Source organism: Pempheris klunzingeri, chromosome 24, assembly GCF_042242105.1.
Source record: "Pempheris klunzingeri isolate RE-2024b chromosome 24, fPemKlu1.hap1, whole genome shotgun sequence".
Taxonomy (NCBI): Eukaryota; Metazoa; Chordata; class Actinopteri; order Acropomatiformes; family Pempheridae; genus Pempheris; species Pempheris klunzingeri.
Window position 1 is genome coordinate 8040364 of NC_092035.1, and position 22161 is coordinate 8062524.

General features: G+C 41.9%; 1 protein-coding gene and 1 long non-coding RNA gene across 2 annotated transcripts in view; both read left to right on the forward strand.

Annotated features, from left to right (window-relative positions):
* LOC139223864 (uncharacterized) overlaps positions 1-22161 on the forward strand; it is a 64787-nt gene that overhangs the window by 1199 nt on the left and 41427 nt on the right. The gene's annotated exons all lie outside the window — the stretch shown is intronic.
* LOC139223915 (DNA-binding protein SATB2-like) lies at positions 1058-9395 on the forward strand. Its single transcript, XM_070855920.1, has 10 exons — positions 1058-1064; positions 1753-1879; positions 2253-2376; positions 3349-3451; positions 5511-5561; positions 5698-6227; positions 6319-6531; positions 6754-6909; positions 7821-8012; positions 8748-9395. The coding sequence occupies exons 1-10, from the start codon at positions 1058-1060 to the stop codon at positions 9393-9395; spliced, it is 2151 nt and encodes a 716-aa protein (XP_070712021.1).

Sequence of the window (22161 nt, forward strand, 5' to 3'; positions counted from 1 at the left end):
TCCTCAACTACTTGTTCCACTTTTCTAATATGATGATTTACAGGTAAACAGTTCTGTAATGTTAATGCCACTAAATGTTGGAGCACAATAAACATTGAAGATTTGTGAATTCTTGCAGTAGATGATTCTCGTTTGTAAAGGGAGAATCTAAAAGTATCCAGGTGTCTGCTGGGAAGAGATGAGGAGTCAGTAAATATCAACACAGGATGTTGTCACATCAAACTTTATTTAAAATGAAGAGAACAATTTCCAAATGAACAGATCACAAGTTTAATCTTCTGTCTGGTCACTCTTTGATAAAACTTGTGCTGTTTCCCCAGGATGCAGCAGGAGAACCTCAGTTTAGCACTGATTTCTACATAAAGACATAAAATGAAGTGCAAGTTGTGTTTTATGCAAAGAGTTAATAGACAAACTGATGTGAGGTAAAAGTAGAGCAGCAGCTCCTCTGACATGTTTGTATTGGTCTTAATCATTGTCTTCTTCTGTCTCACAGGATCTGCCTCCATGTTCCTGCTGGATGTCCAGTGAGCCAAGCAGCACCTTCACTTTTCTTAAATAAAAAGAGGTTTTGTCTACATATTGTTTCCTATGTCTTTGATATTGCATTGGCTTAACTGCTGTGAATCCACCTATGGTCAGTATTTGTGTAGTGCCTTTTACATGACCTCCTCATTCACACTGACCCAATTTTGGAGCAGAATCCTGTGTTTTACTGGTCATGGATTCAGTTTAATGTGCAATTGATCATTTGTGAACCCCAAAAAACTCACTTTAGGACTGTAAGCAGGTAGAAAACATTTTCAGTGATTTTGCACTTGATTTAGAGGCAAAAAACTTAAACTTTTTTTTTCCTGCATTTTTGTACTACTTTAGGGTCAAAAAAATTAGTAAAATTTTTAGGGAGTTAATTTGAAGAGGGGAAAATATTACTAAGTATTTACTTAGTAATATTTTCTTCTCTTGTCTCTATCACCACCATCTTCATGTAGTGAAGAGACGTGCGCACACAGACACACACACACACACACACGAGTGAGACTGACAGGCCAAGGCCATGCAGGGTCTGTGTTTGATTTAGCAGTGTTGTGACTTCTCTGATGATGATGATGTGCAGTTGATGAAAGGAAACTTCCGCTGACAACGACTTAGTGAATAAAATAGGTTTATTGCAAAAAGGTCAGTTGTCTAACAGGCACCATGGAGGCCTGGGAAAACGTTCAGCCAATTGTAGGAACAGACAGCGTAACCCCCGGCCGAATCTGCTGTCTCTCTGTCCTCGTCTTCCTCGAGCCACCTCTCTGGTCACTTCTTTATACCCCCTTGACCATGCATCCCAACATCTGGTTTTCATCCATATGACAGGTCTAGTCTTTGTTTTAGGGGTACAAGGATATATTAGAAGGACACCATCCCCCAGTATCTAGTAAGGGGGAGCAAAGGTCAGATCTCCCCTGGCCAGGTCAAGCAATTCCCAGTCTGTATGTCTCCAGATAATTGATCACAGATCCAAAACAGAGAAACACTGACCACTGCTACATCATATGCCCTAAAGGCACATACCAAACACTACATTCATATTTATACTCACTAAAGGCACATATCAGACACGACACAGGTTATCCATTAAAAAAAATAAATAAATAAAAATAAACTAGATTTCTAACAGCCAATAAAATATTCTGGACTTTTGAACAGGCGACGAATGATGATGATGCTTTAGTTGTGTACTGTCTGATTTATGTTCTCCAGGTATCATTAAAGTGGGTCAGTGGAAGCCGATGCCCATTCACTACCTAACAGATGCTCCAGAGGCAACAGTGGCCGACATGCTGCTGGACGTTTATCACATGGTTACACTGCGGATCCTCCTGCACAGGTCAGCCATGGGAATGTGTTGCATATTTATTGGGTTTATTGCATGAGGCTTATTTAACACTCACACACAGATTCAAATGATATGTGTAGACCCAACAACACATTTTTGCCCTGGGGCCCCCCCGCAGGTTAAATGTGGTTATAGATAGGTTGATTTAAAGTTAAAACAGTGTCATTGTGTCAATGTTGGAATAAATTCTGATGCAGCAAGCTCAGCTCTGTATGTGTTGTTACTAGCAGACACAACAAGAAAGGAGAAATAAGTTAACTTTAAAAAAAAAAGTACTTATAGATTATAGATTCACTCTCATCTTGTCACCCTGTCTGTGTTGTATCTATGTCAGACAGTTTGATTAAGATTTTCATGTGCGCAGCTTTGCAAAGCTGGAGGAGCTCCCGTCCGAGCAGTGGACCCACGCCACCGTGAGAAATGCCCTCAAAGAGCTGCTCAGGGAGACGAACCAGAGCGCGTTGGCCAAGGAGTGTCCTCTTTCACAGGTAAGTCCTCGAGGGCACTGCAACTTCACTACATAAAGTCTCCATTTGATGCACTTGGTAAACATCTTACAAAAAATAGATGTAAATAAATGGCACTATGACAAAGTGCCTTACTCCTCCCTGTGCATGCTTGCAAAGACATGTGTATATTTCCACAGAAGAAGAATTCCAGCTCAATCAAATCAATTCAGTGGAAAAGAGTCTTTATTCATCCTTACTTTCTGATATCTTGGCATATGAGGTAACAGTTTTAGAATTGGCAAGTAATATAACCATAATAAATGATAAACACACAGATAGTTGAGACGCTGCTGAGTGTTTTCTCTAAGCATGCGGTTTCATCATCAGCTCCGCACACACTTTCCCACACACACACACACACACACACACACACACACACACACACACACACACACACACACACACACACACACACACACACACACACACACACACACACACACACACACACACACAGTGTTGATACTGTCCCATGGGAAAGGATGCAAACACGCACACCTCAATTATCTTGCACACACACACACGCCCTGCGTTCATTAGACTTGAGAGTGTGTCATTTTGACTCGTGATTTATATGCAGGACTTAGTCATGATGTAATTAGTGATTAGGGAAAGTGTGTGGGTGGTGTGTGTTTACAGCCTAACTCATGTGAGTTCTAATCCTCAGTGTTTCCCATGTTGAGCATGTTGCATTTGCACATCTCCTGTTCCTAAGAACTGACCTCAGTGCGCGTTGGGAAAGGGTGGGTTGGCGAAGCTTTTTAGAAAATCAGCTGCTGAGATGTCAACTCATCACCCGGCCTCTCGGCACTGCCACTCCCCAGACTGCACACTCTTTATAAACCGAATCTTAGTTTAATTGTTCGATATAGCTCACAGATTTTTTTTTGTTAGCTACAATATCATGTTTACTTTTGTGCAAGTCAATTGTTGTCATGTCTTTCTGTTCAGAGTATGATCTCAGCAATAGTTAACAGCTCCTACTACGCCAATGTGTCCACCTTGAAATGCCAGGAGTTTGGACGCTGGTACAAGAGGTACAAACGCATCAAAGGTAAGTCTTATACCTCACACAGTAATCACCACTAAGTTATATTTCTGAACAGACTTTTTGCCACAAAGTGACTGTGTAATACTTTATGTTTGTGCCACGAACAGTCCTTGACAAGGCGCTGAGATATACAGGTCTGTCTGGGAATAAAACAGCTGCAGGTTTCTTCGCTCTAAGTTTCACCTCCATTGTATTTGGTTGAAGAAACGTCAGAAACGGAACTGATATCTCAAATCCTTAACCGATAAACCCAAAACGATCTGGTTACTGCTGGAAACAAGTGAGAAAATACTTGAGGTTTTCCCATAATCTCCCATAATCAAGGTTACATTGATCTTTCTGGCATTAAGTGAAAAGTCACACCCTTAAATAAAGACAAAAACTGCAGCTGAAGAGAAAATCTTTATTGTGAAATTCAAACACGACCACACAGGGATGAACTCTCTGCTATCCCACCAGTGAGCATGTTTCCTCGTTAAATTCTGCTGCCTCGATAAAAACATAGTTTCAGTGACCAGCTTTCCCAAACCTCAGCCATCAACTGTTCAGCTGTTTAGACTTTATTTTACTCCTGTTGCTTTGAGAGCTCATAACGGTGGCGACTGTCAGAACTCTTTCTGAAACTGACACTCACTTTTGATCACAGCTCAGCTCGGTGTGACCCACCTGCCTGGCTGCCTCTGTTTTTTGCGGTTTACTGCTTTTAAATGCGATCCCTTTTAATGAAGTTTTCCCATTCTCCTGTCCACCCCCCCCCACCCCCTGTAAGTGTACGGGCACATGTGTCAGCCTGAATGTGTCTACTCTTCTGCATGAGACGTCTGTCAGTGACAGCTCTCAGTAGGAAGGAACAGTCACATATGGTTTGCATAAATGTCACCTTTAATACACATGACAAAACTAAATGCTCTTAAATCCTAATGGAAAACAGCAGCAACACCCCAACACACACACACACACACACACACACACACACACCAAAAACCCACTTACTTATGTGCACACACTGACACACACATGGGGAAGGTAGAAAACTGAAGCCTTGCCAAACCTCACTCCAACTTTTATTCCTCTAATAACCTAAAATGTGACTCTTATCCAAACCTAGTGGAAGCATAATAAGAAGCAGATCCATGCGGAGACGAGCAGTTAAAATCCAGAAGTTCAACGCGGTGATGAAGAGGAAAGAGGTTATTTGATCTTATCTAGAGAATGTGGAGGCAGACAGTGAAAGTAGGTCTTTGTGGTTATGAGAGCGCCACTTGAACCAGTAGACCAACCTGTGCTGTAAAAAAAACACTCCATCACTTTGGGATGCTGCGAATATCGTGTCCTCATCTCTGTTTTTAACTCTTAGATGTCGGAGTAGGCTTTATGATTTATTCTTCTTCTATTCGTGCTTCTTAGGTAGAGCGGGTTGTCCATTAATCGGAAAATCAACAGTTCAATTCCCGGCTGCTCTAAGTCAGCATGTGTCCTTTGGCGAGACACTGAACCCTGAGTTGCTCCTGAAGCATAGCTTCATTGTGTGAAAGATTAGTCTCCTCCAACTTAGATTCCTTCTGCATCAATGGGTAAATGATGTTAAAGTGCTTGTCAAAATGACTAAAAAGGCCTAATACAGACTATTTATACAACTTTGGATATATTTCATAAAAAAACAGTTGTATTTTAGAATAAGACTGCAGAGATGATATGAAAATGTGACATTTTGAGTTAGATATTGCTGAATTTAGTTTGTGCTTTACTGGTGGTAAAACAGATGCCACATCAGTTGTTTCACTCTTGGTGGGTGTGTGTGTGCTAGTTGAACTGTATGCTGAGTGTCTAATCAAGTGCATTTGTTAGCTTCGTTCCCTTTTTAATGTTTACTGTGTCAAATGTAGTTCACAAAGTTGAAACACCGACTTTGATCATGCCCCTCTGAGGGTTAATGCCAATTCCTAAGCTGATTGAAGCGTCGACGCCCAAACAATACCACATGTATAGGTAGACCACCCAAGATAAGATTGTTGGGATAACTACATTTATGCACTGCTCTGCTCTGATGTTTTCCCTGCAGGTGAATGCATTGAGAAGATGTGGTCAGCACACAACAAACACAATATAAAAGGTATGTTCATCTGTTATTGGCAATGTTCTAGTGGCGTAACGTGTCTTGTGGTGGCCATGTTTGAAGGGTTGGGCTTCATTTGCATGCATGTTGAGACTGAAGTAACAAAAGTGTGTGTGCGTGTGTGTTCACATAGTGGAAAGGGATTTCGACTTCAGCGTCCTCAGCCAGCGCCCCCCAACTCTTTTGCCCTCTCCCACACATTTGGGCACTCTGGGCAGCCCTGGAGCTGTGCCCATCAAGAGTGGTCTTGGAGACGCTCAGACCTCCACCCAGCCTCGCTGTCTGCCACACCCCGCCAACCAGCACCACCCCAGTCCTCCTCTGCGTCCCCAGGCTCCCTCTCTCCTGGGCCACAATGGGCTTTTGTCCCCCCAGCTCTCCCCCCAGCTCATGCGTCAGCAGCTCGCCATGGCCCACCTCATCAACCAGCAGCTAGCCGTCAGCCGCCTACTTGCCCACCAGCATCCACAGGGAGTCGGCCAGCAGTTCCTCAATCACCCGCCAATCTCACGGACCTGCAAGGGCTCTGGGGCTAGTAATGAGCCCAGCCTCAACTCAGGCGCTGAAGTCTCTTTCGAAATTTACCAGCAAGTCAGGAACGAGCTGAAGAGGGCCAGCGTTTCCCAGGCCGTGTTCGCCCGTGTGGCTTTTAATCGCACACAGGTAAACTGAAATAAAAGGATCTCACTGTTGACCAGATGATGCAACAACATGTGCAACAACTGTGAGTGACTCTGTATGTGTGTGGTTGAAGGGGTTGCTGTCGGAGATCCTTCGCAAGGAGGAGGACCCTCGCTCGGCCTCGCAGTCGCTGCTCGTCAACCTGAAGGCCATGCAGAACTTCCTCAACGTGCCAGAGGGAGAGCGAGACCGCATCTACCAGGAGGAGAGAGAGAGGAGCACCAACACCAACCACAGCCACACCATAAACCACATCCCTAACCCCAACACACACAGACAGACACAGGTACTTAAAGTTCTGTCTGAGCTGTGTAGTTTATTTTTCACTTTGTTCGTCACATTTTGAGTGCTCTCACTTTCAGTTTTGCAATAATGTTGCAGTAAATAATTAATAGGTAATGCCACAAAGGATATGAATAGTCCACTTGTGATGAATAAATGGTAAAATGTGTAATAAATTATCCGACTTTTCAATTTAATCGTAGTTTCTCTGTCCTGCTTTGTGCAGATTAAGTGCAGCGCAGTGCCTGGCGCAGAGCTGCCACTGAAGCTGGACTCGCTGGTCAACATCACATCAGGCATCTATGATGAGATCCAACAGGAGATGAAGAGGGCCAAGGTTTCCCAGGCTCTGTTCGCCAAGGTGGCTGCCAATAAAAGTCAGGTCAGTCCCAGTGAGACAGCTGACTTGAACATTAGCGAAGGTGCACGTCTCGATGTAATTCTAGCATCCTAACATGAAAAATGCTATTTAAAAATGGGTCTACACACATGTGCTTCCTGTGATACGTTGCTGCACACAGTTCCAAGAGGAGTTGATGATGTTTGAAGGAGTTGATGAGGGTGTGTGGGGTATCTGATTGCCTGCTGGATGTGGCATACCATCTTGTCTTCATCCTCAGATAAACAATGTGGGTGATTGAAGGTGAGATCAAAGCAGAGTCTAAAGAGAGAGGAGAGGAATGCAATGGTTTCAGAACTAGTTTAAAAGCCTTTTCTAATTTTCTGTCTCAGAGAGAGGCTTTGAGAGACTAACGTACATAAGACACCGTGAGAGCTGCTAAAATGTTTGAAATGGTAAAGCAGCAAAATGAGATGATGGGGGGGGGGCACTGTGTGGAGAAGGAGGATGCAAGACGGAGGAAAAAAAAGGATAAGATGACGGGGGGATGATCACATTATTACCATTAATTTCCAGGCTGAAGGCTGTGCATAAATAACAGCTGGTGGCAGATCCTGGGTCAGCCTAGCAGAGATAATCCAATCTTCACTCTCTTTCTCACACACACACACACACACACGCACGCATGCAGACATTCACTGCTCCCATTAGACCTTTTTCCTTCTGCCTTTTTGTTCCCTCTCTAGTCTCAGGGAACAACAATCTAACACAATAAACAGCATGCTTTATTTATTTTACAATATATGGTATACCTATATTCATTCTTTCTAAAACTTTTTCTAATCATCTATCACTCATTTGTCATTTGACTAACAAGTACAGCCATTAAGTCATCTAAAAACACACACGGGGAAGGTAGAAATCTGATTTCTCTTCCTCTGTCTCCCCTGCAGGGCTGGCTCTGCGAGTTGCTCCGGTGGAAAGAGAGCCCAAGCCCCGAGAACCGCACACTGTGGGAGAACCTGTGCACCATCAGGAGGTTCCTGGCGCTGTCCCAGGCCGACAGAGACCAGGTGTACGAGAAGGAGTCGAGGCAGCAGCACAGCGAAAGGCTTCACACCGTCCTGCACATCCCGGACCAACAGGTACAAACAGGCTTGCCAGCGCATTACAGTGGTAAATCGTTCGGATCGTTATCTTAAATTGCTATTTCATGTCTGTCTGTCTCCCTCCGTCTGTGTGTTTCCACCACCTGCTCCTCTCAGCAGCCCTCCTCTTTGTCATATTTGTGTCCCATAAGTCATTGAAAATAGAAGTGGTAAATGACCAGCCCACACATTTCCTGCTAAACACTCCTCCATCACACCCTCTCCTCAAAACCAAACTGCTCTCCAGTCTGGGCCTAACCTCAATATTATTCAGAACATACCCTGCAATTATTGAAGCAGAGAAAAAGGAATTGCCATTATCTTTATTTAGGTCCTTTAATTTTGATGGACCACAGATTTATGGTGTTGGATTCCTGTGTTTGGGTGTGCTGACCCCACCCTGTCAATAAGCCCTAGTAGTGTGGTTGTTTGCGTGATGAATCTGTGAGTTCAGCTTGCACTACATTTCCCTTAATGACTCTGCAGAGTGGCACAGAGCTCAGTAGTTCACTTATCACTGTGGTGACGAGGAGTTGAAGCTCTGTATTATATATTGCACGTCATGGTGCATGTTCACAGAGACTGTGATGCATAAACTGTGGCATCTCTACATCCACTTATCAAAAAATATGTGACAATCATCAAGGAGACAGCTTCCAACAACCCTGACAGTGCATCTTATTGTGAAAAGCTGCTTTATAAATGTTAAGTTTTATTTTCTTCACCTAACAGACACTCCACAGACAGCCCCCGCCACCTCTGTCAGCTCCATCTCCTATTCATGAAGACCCCCAGCCCGTGCCGTTGCTGGTCCTACACGGCTCAGGAGATGAGCCCCAGCATGGCTTGAACCCCGGCCTTGGAGGACCAAAGAAGGCCCGCTCACGGACAAAGATTTCCCTCGAGGCCCTGGGAATCCTGCAGAGCTTCATCGGCGACGTGGGGCTCTACCCTGACCAGGAGGCCATCCACACCCTGTCAGCCCAGCTGGATCTACCCAAGCACACCATCGTTAAGTTCTTCCAGAACCAGCGCTACAATGTCAAGCACCACTGCCAGGTCAGAGAGCAGGTCATCCCCGGGGAGGACGACGGGGAGAGCTTGAGTCCCATTGAGGGAGGCATCTGCACGACGGGGAGTCGAGGGGAAGAAAGCCAAGGGGAGGAAGGTCTTTGTACGTCCGAGGACTTGAGTGAGGATGGAGGAGGATCAGTGGAGGCATTCAGAACAGAGGGAGGAGATGGAAGAGAAGAAAAAGATGTGGAGATGGAGATGGAGAAGGAAGACGGGCATGATGGGAAAGCCTCGGGGCCGGCAACTTCCTCCTTGTCCCCCTACAGCAGCCTGGACAGCCCCCACTCTGCAGAGCAACAGAGATAACAGGAGATGGAAAGAACTGAGAAACTGTGAAGCCCCACACACACTTACCCGAGCTCCTGATCGGAGCGAGGCATTATAGGAGGAAATGTGGAATGATATTTAAGCAAGGTTTGACTTAAAAGGGATCAGATGGTGCTACCACTACCTTCAGATACGATCAGTGTTTTTAGTTTGATGCCGTAGATGATGATTTTTTAATACAACTTAAAGAAAGGAGAAGAAAGGGACGCATTTCAAATGGAATTAGATCATCACCACACACTTTATCACGTTATCAGTTTCGTGATGCCAACATCTCAAACACTTTTCCATCTGTAGGCTTCAGAGATGACCCTTAACTACCCCTGCAGCACAATTTTCTCATAGTTTTATCAGAGTACTACTAATGCAACAGCTCGCTAAGTGTTTTTGACGACTGGATGCTGATTACGCGAACGAACAGAGGAGTGGTCACTTTTTTTTCCTTCCTAAAAATGTTCCGCCACCTTTTAAGTTAAGGGGGTTTTATATTTATGTATGTTTTCTACATGTGTTATAGTGCAAATGTAATTGAATTTGACATGTTCTCAAAAAAAAAAGAAAAGCAATGACTTTGTGACCAGGAATACTGTATGATAGATATTTGGCTTCAGTCTCCCACGTGACTGCTTTTGCTTTCATTTTTTTTGCCTCATGTAAAGAGATACAGCAAAAGTAAAGTTTACCTCTCAAGCAACTTGAATCCCACTGTGACTCACACAGAATTGCAGTTTGAGAATATGCCAAATGCCATGAACAAGAGGGCCACGCCCCACTGAAGCTTTTGATCTGCCCAAACCCCGGAGAAATTATTTTTCTGGTCAGATATTAGAAATAAATACAGACACATCGACAAACTGCAGCCGTAGAGGGACTTCTATCTGAGCAGAGGTGGCTCACATCGGTCTCTAATCTCTACTGACAGTCAGCAGTAATTCCTCATGAGGAGGGCATTTACCTGTGGGAAATAGGCATGCAGGGTAATAACACTAGACACCCCCCCCCCATCCAAGCTCAAGCCCATATTTCTTTCTTTTTTAAGTTAATATGCTGTAGGAGGTGCCTGCATCAACTGAGCTCTGTTAATTAATATTTATTACTATCTTTATATTTGCAAAAAAAAACATAGAATTATTGTATTATTCCTTTGTAATGACTACAAATGTCTTTTGTAAATGTAACTTCTGAAGAAAAATATGATCCTTTCTTTACTATTTCTAAACCAGACTGGTAGAGGAGTGATTGAGTACCGATCGATCAGTCTTCTCAGTGGACATTTATGGACATTATAATGTAAATGCTGACAATCTACCTGCAAAATGTCATCAAATGTGAGATGCTACCACTGTCACTTACACTGTTGGTGTAATTTGTGCCGCGAAGGATGAAAGCACATCGTTTGCATCTACTGTCTATTTCAGTTTGAACATATCTGTCTCACACGACTTTTCTATCCCCCTTTGATGTTTAACCACAGCTCTTTGATTCTGTTGTGGGCAGGACATGAAAATCTGATAAAACTTTTCCAAAGTATTGTCTGCATGGAAAGTTTCCCCTCTTTGCTTTCTGAAGACCTCTGTTGGCTGTTGTCAGTGTGCAATAGAATCAGACATTCATAGAACCAGGAGATTTCTTGTTTCCAGTGCCTCAAAAAGTTCTATGCGCCATGTAAATCCCCCAGCCAGGTAAAACAAGCTCATTTTGACTTCTAGCATGATATAATATCTTGCATTTTGAATTTATGCCGTCTAAATTCAGCAAATTTAAATTAAATTCATCTGCAGATGAAATTTTAATCATACTGCTCAAGAGTACGATATGTTACAAACATGCTGGTGTCATACAGTTGGTGGCTGACGCTAATTGAAAATGCACAGATATAGAAGAAAGGCAAAAAAAAAAAAGCCTCCCTCAACTCTAACCTCAACCTTCATAAAAAGAGCAGCTGTCAAATGCAAATACCAAATGCACAGTCGTTACCAACCTAACCACAGACATACGAGCGTAAAAGCAGAGACTGTACAATGCAAAGTGTACAATGCAATTAGAAGGGTGGGGGGCACAGACTATTTAGAGTACTTTTTTTAAAATCTCATGCATAACACATTGTCACTCCTGAGCCCTATATGAGAAACACAGTCTGTCCAGTCGTCTCATGATGGAGGACAAAGCACCTGTTAATAAAGGAGCAGCTGAAGAAATCTGAAAAAGCTTATTTATTTTTCACTTGTTTAGTTTTCATTGTGCAGTCAGCTAGAGGGCTAACGTAGCTAGCTCATGTAGAAGTCAACACCAAGATTCAAGATTCAAAGTGTTTATTGTCATATGTACAGTACGGAAACATGTTTCCATGTACAATGAAATTCTTTTATTGCTGTCTGCAATGAATGCCGAACAATTCAAGTATAAATAGTAAAAAAAAAAAGGCAATTTAGAAGGCAGCATGTGAAAAGAAATATAATAGAATCTAAAACTGCAAAATGAATAGTGCAAAAAAAAGTGTGTAATTACACATGTGCAATTTAGGGATGTGTAACATCAGAGGTAGTCCGTGGTTGGTTCTAGACTCCTGTTACCTGTTTAGGAGTCTGATGGCAGTGGGAAAGAAAGAGTTCTTCAGTCTAGAGGATTTCACACTTCTGTACCTCCGGCCTGAGAGTAGAAGTGTGTAAAACCATGTCTGCTGGGGAAAATTCAAAAAAATGCATTTTTGTGTCATTCCACAAAAATGTGGTAAATGTAATAATGTATTCACGATGAAATGCACTGATTCATACCTGAGGAACCTCATCAAAATGTATTGCAAGTGATTCTAGTTCCAGAAGCTAAAGTACACTCAGTGTAGGAAGCATGATCCGTGGTGTATCACATGTGTATGATGAGTGTGAGTGCTCGTCTCTGTGTGTTGGCCCTGTGATTGGCTGGCGACCGGTCCAGGGTGCACCCCGGCTCCAACTCCCCTGTGACCCTGACGGCTAAGCGGTATAGATAATGCATGGATGGATGGATGATGGGTATCTGTGCAGATTTTCCATCTTTGCTCTGGGAATCATTAGAAACAGATGAATCTACGAGTCTTGCCAGGGAGCCTGATAAGAATCTGAAACAATTTAGCAGCTGTCACGCTAACAAACACGCCTCTCCCAGTCCACGTCAACCTTTCCTCTATTAAGTGTAAAGGAATACTTGCTGATTTGCATGTGTGTGTGTGTGTGTCAGGTGTGTAAGTAGCAGGCTTTACAGACCAGCCGAGGGACTACAATTAACTATAAGATAGTGAGTCTTAAAGGCTCAAGAGAGTTTAGCCACCCAAGCAAACCTTTATCTCAGGCTTCATTTGAATTCTGCCTCTTTCACTGGGATTAGAACATCATATCCCCTCTACCAGTGCTCTAACCTTTCCATTCACCATCTGAGCATTTAATCAGGGAGCTTCAGCAACACCGCTACAACTACAGCAAGCCAAATGGGACCGGAAACACACACATTTTTGTTAATTTAGTCCTATTTCACATTATGTTAGATGTGTTCCTGCCCAACCAGGATGACAAACAATTGACTGTTATAAAATGTCATGGAAAAGTAAGGGAATTTTTACACGAGGATGCCAGTGGGAACCATGGCACGGTCTTTTCATCTGGAGAAAATGAATGTACACGACCCCCTGTGTCACTAAGTTAAAGTCCTTTTGATTGTGTTAGTTTATTTCATTGTAGTTAACTCACATCTAATATTACAAATGCATCAGTGAATGTTGGTATGGTCCACTGGTTTTCTGCTAACACAGCTGGCCATTAAAGCTGTATGGCAGGCTGATGGGGCCATTAGAAGTGTGTGTGCGTGTGTGTGTGTGTGTGTGTTGTAGGATAGGGACGCAGGTGCTCCGTGGGCTGATATTACCCAGGATGCTCAGGGTGGGGGGGCGTAGGGGTTATGGGGGGGGAAGGAGGCTCTCTGCGGAGCTTGCAAACACACCTGTGATCCCCTGCTAGCACGCTCGCACACACACCCGGCCCCCCAAGCTCCTGCGCTGCAGCACGTTAATACACACTCTGATAAACAGGCTAATACTCGCATCAGCAGCACTTCACACACCATTGAGCACAACACACGGAAATCAGTGAAGCCAACACGTGGCACTGTGTGTGATGTTGTGTGTGTGTGTGTGTGTATGCATTACAATGTCTTGTGTGTGTTTATATATGTAGGTGTGTCAGAAAGGGCAAATCCAAGCAAGAATAATATGATTTTTTTTATTATTTTTGTAGTTTAGGCCAACATTTTGCTGCATAAGTTCATCTCTGATATCTGGGGATGCGACAGACTGCATCAACCTGGGTCCAGCAAGCAGCAATCCTAAGAATCCATTCACATTTAGCCACACCATGTGTCTCGGGCAGATCTGATCTCAGAACTAATATAAATGAATCATTCAAAACCGGTGATGAAAAAGTGTGAAGCTGCTGCAAAGCTGGTGCAGATGATCCCTAATCAGTTTGACCTTTGATTCATCTCTGTGTATGTAAGTCCTTAAATGTGACTTATCCATGTATTTGTCTTAGTTTATTGATTATCTATAATGTATGGACAGCATAGTTAACTGAACATATCAGCTACCAGTTTACCAAGTCATTCACCACCACCCTCTGCACTGCAATATGTGCATGTAGCCTGCGAAAACCGAGGCACAATGCAATCAGATGTCTGTTCCGGCTGAAAGAAACACATGCAACGCAACAACATTCATCGAAGAAGCAGATTGGGGTCAAATCCTCAACAATTCTACTACATGTAGTTTGACATTTGAGATTCTCAGTTTAAGTTTGTGCTTCCTTCAATGGAAGTCATCCAAACGGACAGTTTCATCATGATTTTTGGTCAATGATAGGCACACAGAGAGAGAGAGAGAGAGAGAGAGATGGTGAAAACACCCCCCAAACAAACACCCAAAGATGAAAAGAGTTAGAAAACAACCACATCACATCTCTTTTCAAAAACAAACACATAATTATGGCAGCCCTGCCCCTGCTGCATTAGTGGCAAGACTGGTGTTTTGATGTGCACCTCTAAATCACATTACACTGAGCCAGTAACATTTTTTATGCCCGTAAAAAGACATTTAAAGCCAATCCCTTTAAGAGGACAAGAAAAAAACAATTAAAGACTAATAGCTTCTAGAAGTCTGGAATCTGATAATTTAATGTTCTATCTATTTCAAGTGGTAAACAGCTATATTTGGTGTAAATATATAAAAGTTTCAAGTTTGTTTTTGAACAACTTGGAGAAATTATTGATGCATGTGGTTTACCATTGTTGTTTCTCTACAACTGATAAAAACTTTCTGGAAATCATATCCAACACACTTTAGTCCAGTGTACTTAAATATGTACTTAATCTACTACAGTGACTGATGATGAAATGATTCCAATTGACCTACATAGAGTATTTGATCTTTATCTAATGTGAGTGACTTGCAATCTGCTTGTGGTGAAAAAATATTCATTATTTGTATTATTAGGTTTCATCTAGCCCCCCCCCCTCCAAAAAAAAGTCAATATGTACTGTGCACATATTGATTTGGGCAAAACATAGCATCTCATGTGATGTAGTTTGAACTGGGAGGTTGGCGGCAGGGCCAAATCCGACACTGATTACTTGGCTTTGGCGAGTATGAACCTCAGCACCAGCCTACCAACAAGCAAAGGTGAGAGTCAATGAGCTATTAAGGCATTCTGTGATTACATAAGGCGGCAGTGGCTTCATTCACGCTCTGTAAATAATTGTGTCATTGCACAGTGAGCTCGCTTCACCACTCTGGATTTCACACCATGTCCAGCACTTCTTTCAAAAGAAACCAAAACACAGAATCGATTCAGAGGCAGCGATGAAACCGTTTCTGAAAAAGGTGCAGTGTTTAAGCTCACTGAGCATAAAGGTATAAAGGTGTTTCACCAATAACTAAAACTTCTTGCATTGTACAGGGACATTATCTAACTTACAAAATCCAAACAAAGTTCTAATTTTCAGAGCGGCAAAATTGGTGAAGCAAAAGCGTTCCCCAAAAATCATCAAACTATTTTTATATTTTAAAAAAAAGAGTTCATTCTTACTTGTGGAGAAAACGACTCTAACCTTGTTTTTGCTGCCAACTGGCAAAACTAATTTTGGGTAAACTTTACCATTTACTAATAATTCTGCTCCACTGTACCATATCCATAACACAGAGGATGGATAAGTTACTGGACCACAGGTGAATTCTTTTGACTCTTTAGTAGTTCATGTAACCTCGGTGTTAAGCCAAACGAGCCATTGAGGAAGCACAGCTGTCCAAGTGGCTGTGGGCTCTTGACACCAGCTGCAGACTCTTGTGCAGAAAGAGCCACCAGGTGTCAGGAATTTCACGCTCCTTCCCTCCTCCACTGGTTCCCACTGCAGCCTGCTGAACCATTACTGGGTTGGATTAACACCGGCTGTTCTTCCTTGGTGCTGCCGTGAGCCCACAGCTCAGCACTCCTTATTGCTTATCGACTGGTGCCATCTCCCTCGTACAAGACAGAACAAAGTATGTTTGGATTCATTTTCAGGTTTACTTTGAGACACTTTTTGCAACCTTTCTTTGGTGAAGGGTGTGAGCTGTTTGCAGAGCTGTTGATCACTGTTATTTCCTCTGTCTCGGCATAATTTCCTCCTCATTTTTCACGATTGGTTTGTTCTTTACTTGTTTCAAGTTTTGAGGTCAAGTCTAACATTTGTGCCTTCACCCCAATGCAAACAAGGTGAATGGAAACTTTTTAAAGAGAAGTGTCAGATACAATTTACCAGTAATTTTAGACAACCCACAGAACAGGCTGTCAATAGTTTTTACTCAGCAGCATGTTGCGTGGTTTAGTCAGAATAACTGATACCTAATTTTTTGGAAAGAGATGTTGCTGTTGATTTTTTACAGAGGAATGGTTTTGACATTTTGGGACATAAACATATTTGCTATCTTCCTGAAAATAAGATGAGAAGGTCGAGTCCATTCTCATGTTGGTCCAAAGCTACAACCAAGATCACATGGCGGGGTCATGAGCCGAACAATGTCTCGACTACGAGCGATGATTTATGGTTTCCTGGCAACCTCAGCGATGACGAGACTTGTGTTCATCAGCTAGCTTTAGAGGTACTGATTTCAGTCCAAGCAAAGCTAAAGACCTGTACATACTCCGCAAGAACAGAGAAATTTGTTCTCTCTCCCAGGGCTGCAAGAAAAAAATGACGTCATTCTTTTCTTGCAGCCCTGGTTTGGGAGTTCTTGCGGCTTGTTCTTGACACATCATCTGGACAGAACTTTTTTCTCATGTGGTGTCCCAGAACTATTGTGTGATTGGTCAGAAATTTGAAGTGGGCGTGGTTAATGCAGATAAGTGGAAATTTCTAAAGTATGAAATGTCCTGGCCAGAACGAACTTTGTTCTTGTTCTTGCCACCTCGAGAAAACTAACAAATGTCTCTGTTCTTGCGGAGTATGTATAGACCTTTACTGTCTCCTGACTTTAGAGTTGTACCAATCTTCTCATGTAACTTTCAGTAAGAAAGGAAATACTATTTCCCAAAATGCCCGTCTGTTCATGTAAGTGTAACCTGCATGGTGCAGCCTCTACGTGTTCGAGTGGTCAGTTAGCCACCAGCAGTAAATGAGAAAAGATGTTGTTTATGTTGTTTGGGTGAACCAACCCTTTTTGTACTTTTATCAGAACAGATGCCAGCAACCATTAACCCAGACATTATATTTTGGTAGATTTGTGTCCAATAGAAATACTTGGTACAGTATTAGGAATGTACTAGATGTATGAAACAACCTCTTTTCCAACCTTTTTTCCTCCCCCCTCCTTCCTTCGTCGTTTTCTCCTTCCTCCTCCTCCTTCCTTCCCTCCCCCTTTTCATGAGTGTGTTAAGGTTAACTGGGATGTAAACAGATAGAGGGAGGCCTTCAGAGTAGTATTTATACCTCCCCCCCACCCATGATTTGTGTTCATGAGCATGTTCATATAGACAAATACAAACACACACAATCAGACCAGGCAGCCATACTTGCAGCCCAGACAACTGCTAACAATTACAACAATTAGCGGTTCGGCATTGCCAGCCAACCACACTGCCTGTTTATAATGTGATTGAACACAAATGTCATAACAGAGAAGTTTTGAGACAAACAAGATGCATTATTAACATGATGCCTGAAAGTCAGGTCTGTGCTAAACTATGGAAAAGAGCACAATGGGGGTGGATTTACAGACGTTTCAGCACATTTGCTGAATCCTCTGCATGTTAACAGGAGGCTAAAGACAAAATCAAGAAAGAAGAGGTCAAATGAGTGTGTCATGACACAAAGCCTTAACGGCTACAGCTGGATTTAGCAGCTCGAACTGGATTAAATGCAAACTAAACTCGCAAGTGACTGAAATAAGGTTAGTGGGCATGAACTAAAGTGTGTGTGTGTGTGTGTGTGTGTGTGTGTGTGTCATGACCACTGTCTTTAAGAAGGCTTAAAGTAATGATGCTTGAGTTTCATTTAGCTGCTTCATTTTCAGGATCCTGGTATTCATGCTGACTCACTGTCACACTGTCATGTGCAACACATTAATGTAACAGCAACATGATTAATAACACCTGCTTTTCAAAATGTGACAAGTCAATAGCTGTATTCAAAAGCACCTACTAGATACTACTGACAACACCAGCATGAGGTATGTACTCTATACTGCAGGCTGCTTTCAATAGTAGCATGCAGCATGAAACTGTTCTGTCTGCCCGTCATGCACACATTGTCACAAGATAGTTCAAAAAATATATTTGTATGAAAACTAACGCCAGCTGCATATTACAAATCTGAATACAAATATATGACTTTATATACTGTAATATATTACAAACATTGAAACACACTATTATTAGTTATTAAAACGATTATTGATGCAGAAAAACAAATAATCAAATGTTTTATATAATTACTATATTAATAAGTAACAGTGACTTTTCAATAAATCCAAACTACAAGGGAAAGGTATGAGCTTTGAGGCTCCATAAACTTCCATTACATTGGTAATTGGTAATTAGATCAAAAAAAAAAAATAAAAAAAATCTAGTGTAGCTGCAGGCAGTGCAATAACATATGTGAATATAATATAGCAATACATGCAAAATCAGTGACCATTGTAAAATGTTGCTCATTTAATGTTTCGGTATCATAGAGGTAAACCAAATAGATTGTTAGAAAGGTGTCAACCTGGCAAATAACATATCTCAGTGTGAAGATGTCTCCTGCTCTGAGCTACTGACCTCTGAACCTTTACCTCAGAGCATGTTTGAGGGCTACATCATAAGGGGCTACACATATGGACCAACTGTTATAGAGAGCTCTAATTCTTCAAAAACTACAATTCCCTAGAGCTGCACCATACAATTAAATACAAATTGGCACGTCGGTTGTAGTTTTTAGTTTATAGGGTCGCAAATAGGGTCATAAAAAGATATATCAAATTAATATATCACACATCTAGTATTCCCAAACCAGTAATTACACTGCATGATGATCCACGTTAAGAAAATATTGGTGTTGGTTTGTGCATGACTGTTTCTATGTGTCAGCCCTGTGATTGACTGGCAACCAGTCCACGGTGTACCCCACCTCAAAACAGTAGTCTGTCGTATTGTGGAGCTGTCGAGGACACTTTTGTGTTTTTATGTTAAGAAATATTTAGCAGGAAAGCGGTGACCCTGAGGAAAAGTGGAGCGTCTACAACTCCATAGAAACATTCAAGCTGCTTCTGCTATTAAATATTGAGAAGAAAACATGGATTAAAATGGATGGTCATAGCATCATCATATTGTAGAGGAGCACACGTTTTTGACAGGAAAACAACATTCTTTCAGGCATGGATTGAACATTTTCTGGTTTGCATGTCCTTAAGCGAGGTCTCCCTGTGTTTTTCTGACTGTCCCATCTCCAGTCAGACCAGAGAGCAGCACAATGATATTCATTCAAGATGCAAACTATTATTCTTTAGCACAGCAGGTTATTCTCTGACAGAGACGGTTAAAAGAGGACAGTGCAATCAAGCCAATATGCTACTATATTATATATATCTCCTCCATGTTGGGTTCTTCTTCCTCTCTGTTACCTCAAAGATCAACATTGTCAAAAAACAACTTGCCAAACAATCAATGCTGCATTTTCTTCCCAGCAGATGAATTCACTGGAATCAATAGATTTTTGATATATAGAGATTTGCTGACATTGTTAGGTGCAACAAAAAAAGTTTAGATTACCTCCAGCCCCTCTGCGACCCTTAAGGATAAGCGGTATAGACATTGGATGGATGGATCTTAAAGATTATAGAACGCTACAAGTGTCATTGACTGGACCAGATCCCATTTTTAAAACAAGACAAACTGATAAAGAAGATGAAGATCCTGAATGAGTTCAGTGGTCTTATAGTGGATCGACAATGATCCAACTACATCTGTCTCTCTATGTCTGTCCTCTTAAAGCTCTCCTGTCATCTGTCTTCCTGGCATGCAGCAGTCTATCCTACGCTGGGACTGAAGCCTCCTCGGCAGACAACGGCCCTAATTTCATTAATTATAAACCAATATGCTGCTGGCAGCCCCTCTGGAGAGGACTTTACCCAGTGCTGGCATCTGTTCAGCACAAACACAGCAAGGGATGAAGGGATGGAGGGAGGAGAAAACAAGGACATCGCTGACTCCCACCTTGGGTGAAGCATGTTGCTGTGCAGTGGAACAGACGGGGGTTGGAGGAGGTGGTTGATGGTGTTTTAAAAGTTCATGTTTCCAACAAGGAATGCAATGCAAAACAGTTTCATCCAGATAAAGAGAATATGAGAGGAAGTTAATGAAGAAGAAGCCCTTGATCACAAGAGGGAGGACCTTTAATGGGAAAGGAACTCGCCAGATAGATTTCTGGAATTTAACAAGACCTGACCTGAGACTTTCCATAAACTAAACTATTCAGAACTTGTGGAGTTTTCCTTTGGATCTTAATTATATTCAGAAAAACTAGTCAGTACCAGTTTGCTAATTTATGTTTTGCTCCGCCCCAATAATTGAATTTCTTGTTTCTTGTCCCACTTTTCTTTCAGCTTGTGGTGTCATCTCCAATTCTCATTCTACCTGCTTCTGAATGAAATCTTCCCTCTCAATGCTTATCAGGGCTTTCTGTGTGTTGTTGGATGCCACAGCCGATTTCCATTGGTTTAGCTTGTTAAAATAAGAGTCACTGACGCTGCAGATGAGAAATAAAGTGGTTAGTTGTTGTTTTGTATTTGATGTAATAGTCCTTGTGGTGATGTGGAGGCACATTTGCTTCAGCAATCTATATCAACAGCACTACTTGGACTGCCAGAACATACCTAGAACTACTTGGAATTACATCTTATCTATAATCAAGTAAAATGAAATCAGCACAGTAACATTTCCTAATAATAAATTGAGCTTTAATAATTTCTTTTACAACTTTGTTTCCCACAGCATGCAAGTATGTATTTATGTCTTACTTATTTAATATTGCAATACAGCAAAGCTACAATATATTGCCTAAACTCAAAATAGTAATACTTTGAATCTTTACCTTTTCTGGCACACCACCAGCAGACAAACAAAAGACGAAGAAAGAAAGATGGAAACAAAAAAACAGAATACAGAATACAACAGGCTGTTAATTCATCCACACCAGAACTGCATACATTTACACACACACACACACACACACACACATGCATTCAAAGTGCAAAACCATGTTACCAAAGTGGAAGCTGTTTACTCCCTCATCATTCATAAATTATACACATAAACACACACATTCACAACACTCCGGATGCACAGGATCACTAGTAAAAGTGTAATGGTTTTGTTTTATTTCTACGTTGCATCAGAATTTAATAAAAGGACAAAATAGTATTAATTGTATCACGATCAAATATGATAATATCCAAATCTAGAAGTACCGTTGTGCTATTTGGTTATCATGTGAACTGTGTAATAGAAAGAATTATCACACTTGGTTTGTAATTATTTTTACCTAATTCTACCTATGTGTCTAATAGCGTAGCTGCCGGGGCCTTGTGCATTTCAAAAACCAACCCACAGCAGTTATGGGAAAAGGTGAGCTACTTCTTCTGTCACAGGAGCAACTTTAATGTGATTTTCAGCTCTAATTAGAGCTAAGTCACCTAGTGTGTTGTAATGATGTTTGGCTCACAGAGCAGCAGACGCCGTCCATCAGCCAAATGAAATGAAATAGCATATTCAGCAGCGGGACAGGAGGCAGTGAGTCTCTGAGTGCTCATACAGCTTAATAAAGAACAGATCGAAGTGGGGCTGGGTTCTCTGTAGGTTACTAACTGGTTACTGGTTGGAGCTCAGGCTACACTGACTGAACCTCTGGCCACTGAATGGGGTTATTGGTGCACCTTATTATACCAGCTTGATCCGAGAGAATGAAGGGACATGATTTAAGATTGATCAAATTCATCTTTTACATGTATTTTGCTCTCGAGCAGAGAGGATGTATATTTGCCTGACACAGAGTCTTACGGTCATTAATAAGATAATTTCATTCAGGTGGTTTTCTATTGTATCTTGTACCGCTATTTTACATTAAAGTCTACAGTGAGCGTTGTTTGCTTTCCCCTAGAAAAGGGTGGTGATGTGTCGCAAGCCAAAGTTCCAGAATGTGCGGATCTGAT

Excerpts from the sequence above, each read along its gene's own strand:
- LOC139223915 (XM_070855920.1), top strand. Across the intron at positions 2,377-3,348 it reads AGGAGTGTCCTCTTTCACAG|AGTATGATCTCAGCAATAGT; the intron begins GTAAGTCCTCGA and ends CTTTCTGTTCAG. Across the intron at positions 6,228-6,318 it reads TGGCTTTTAATCGCACACAG|GGGTTGCTGTCGGAGATCCT; the intron begins GTAAACTGAAAT and ends GTGTGGTTGAAG.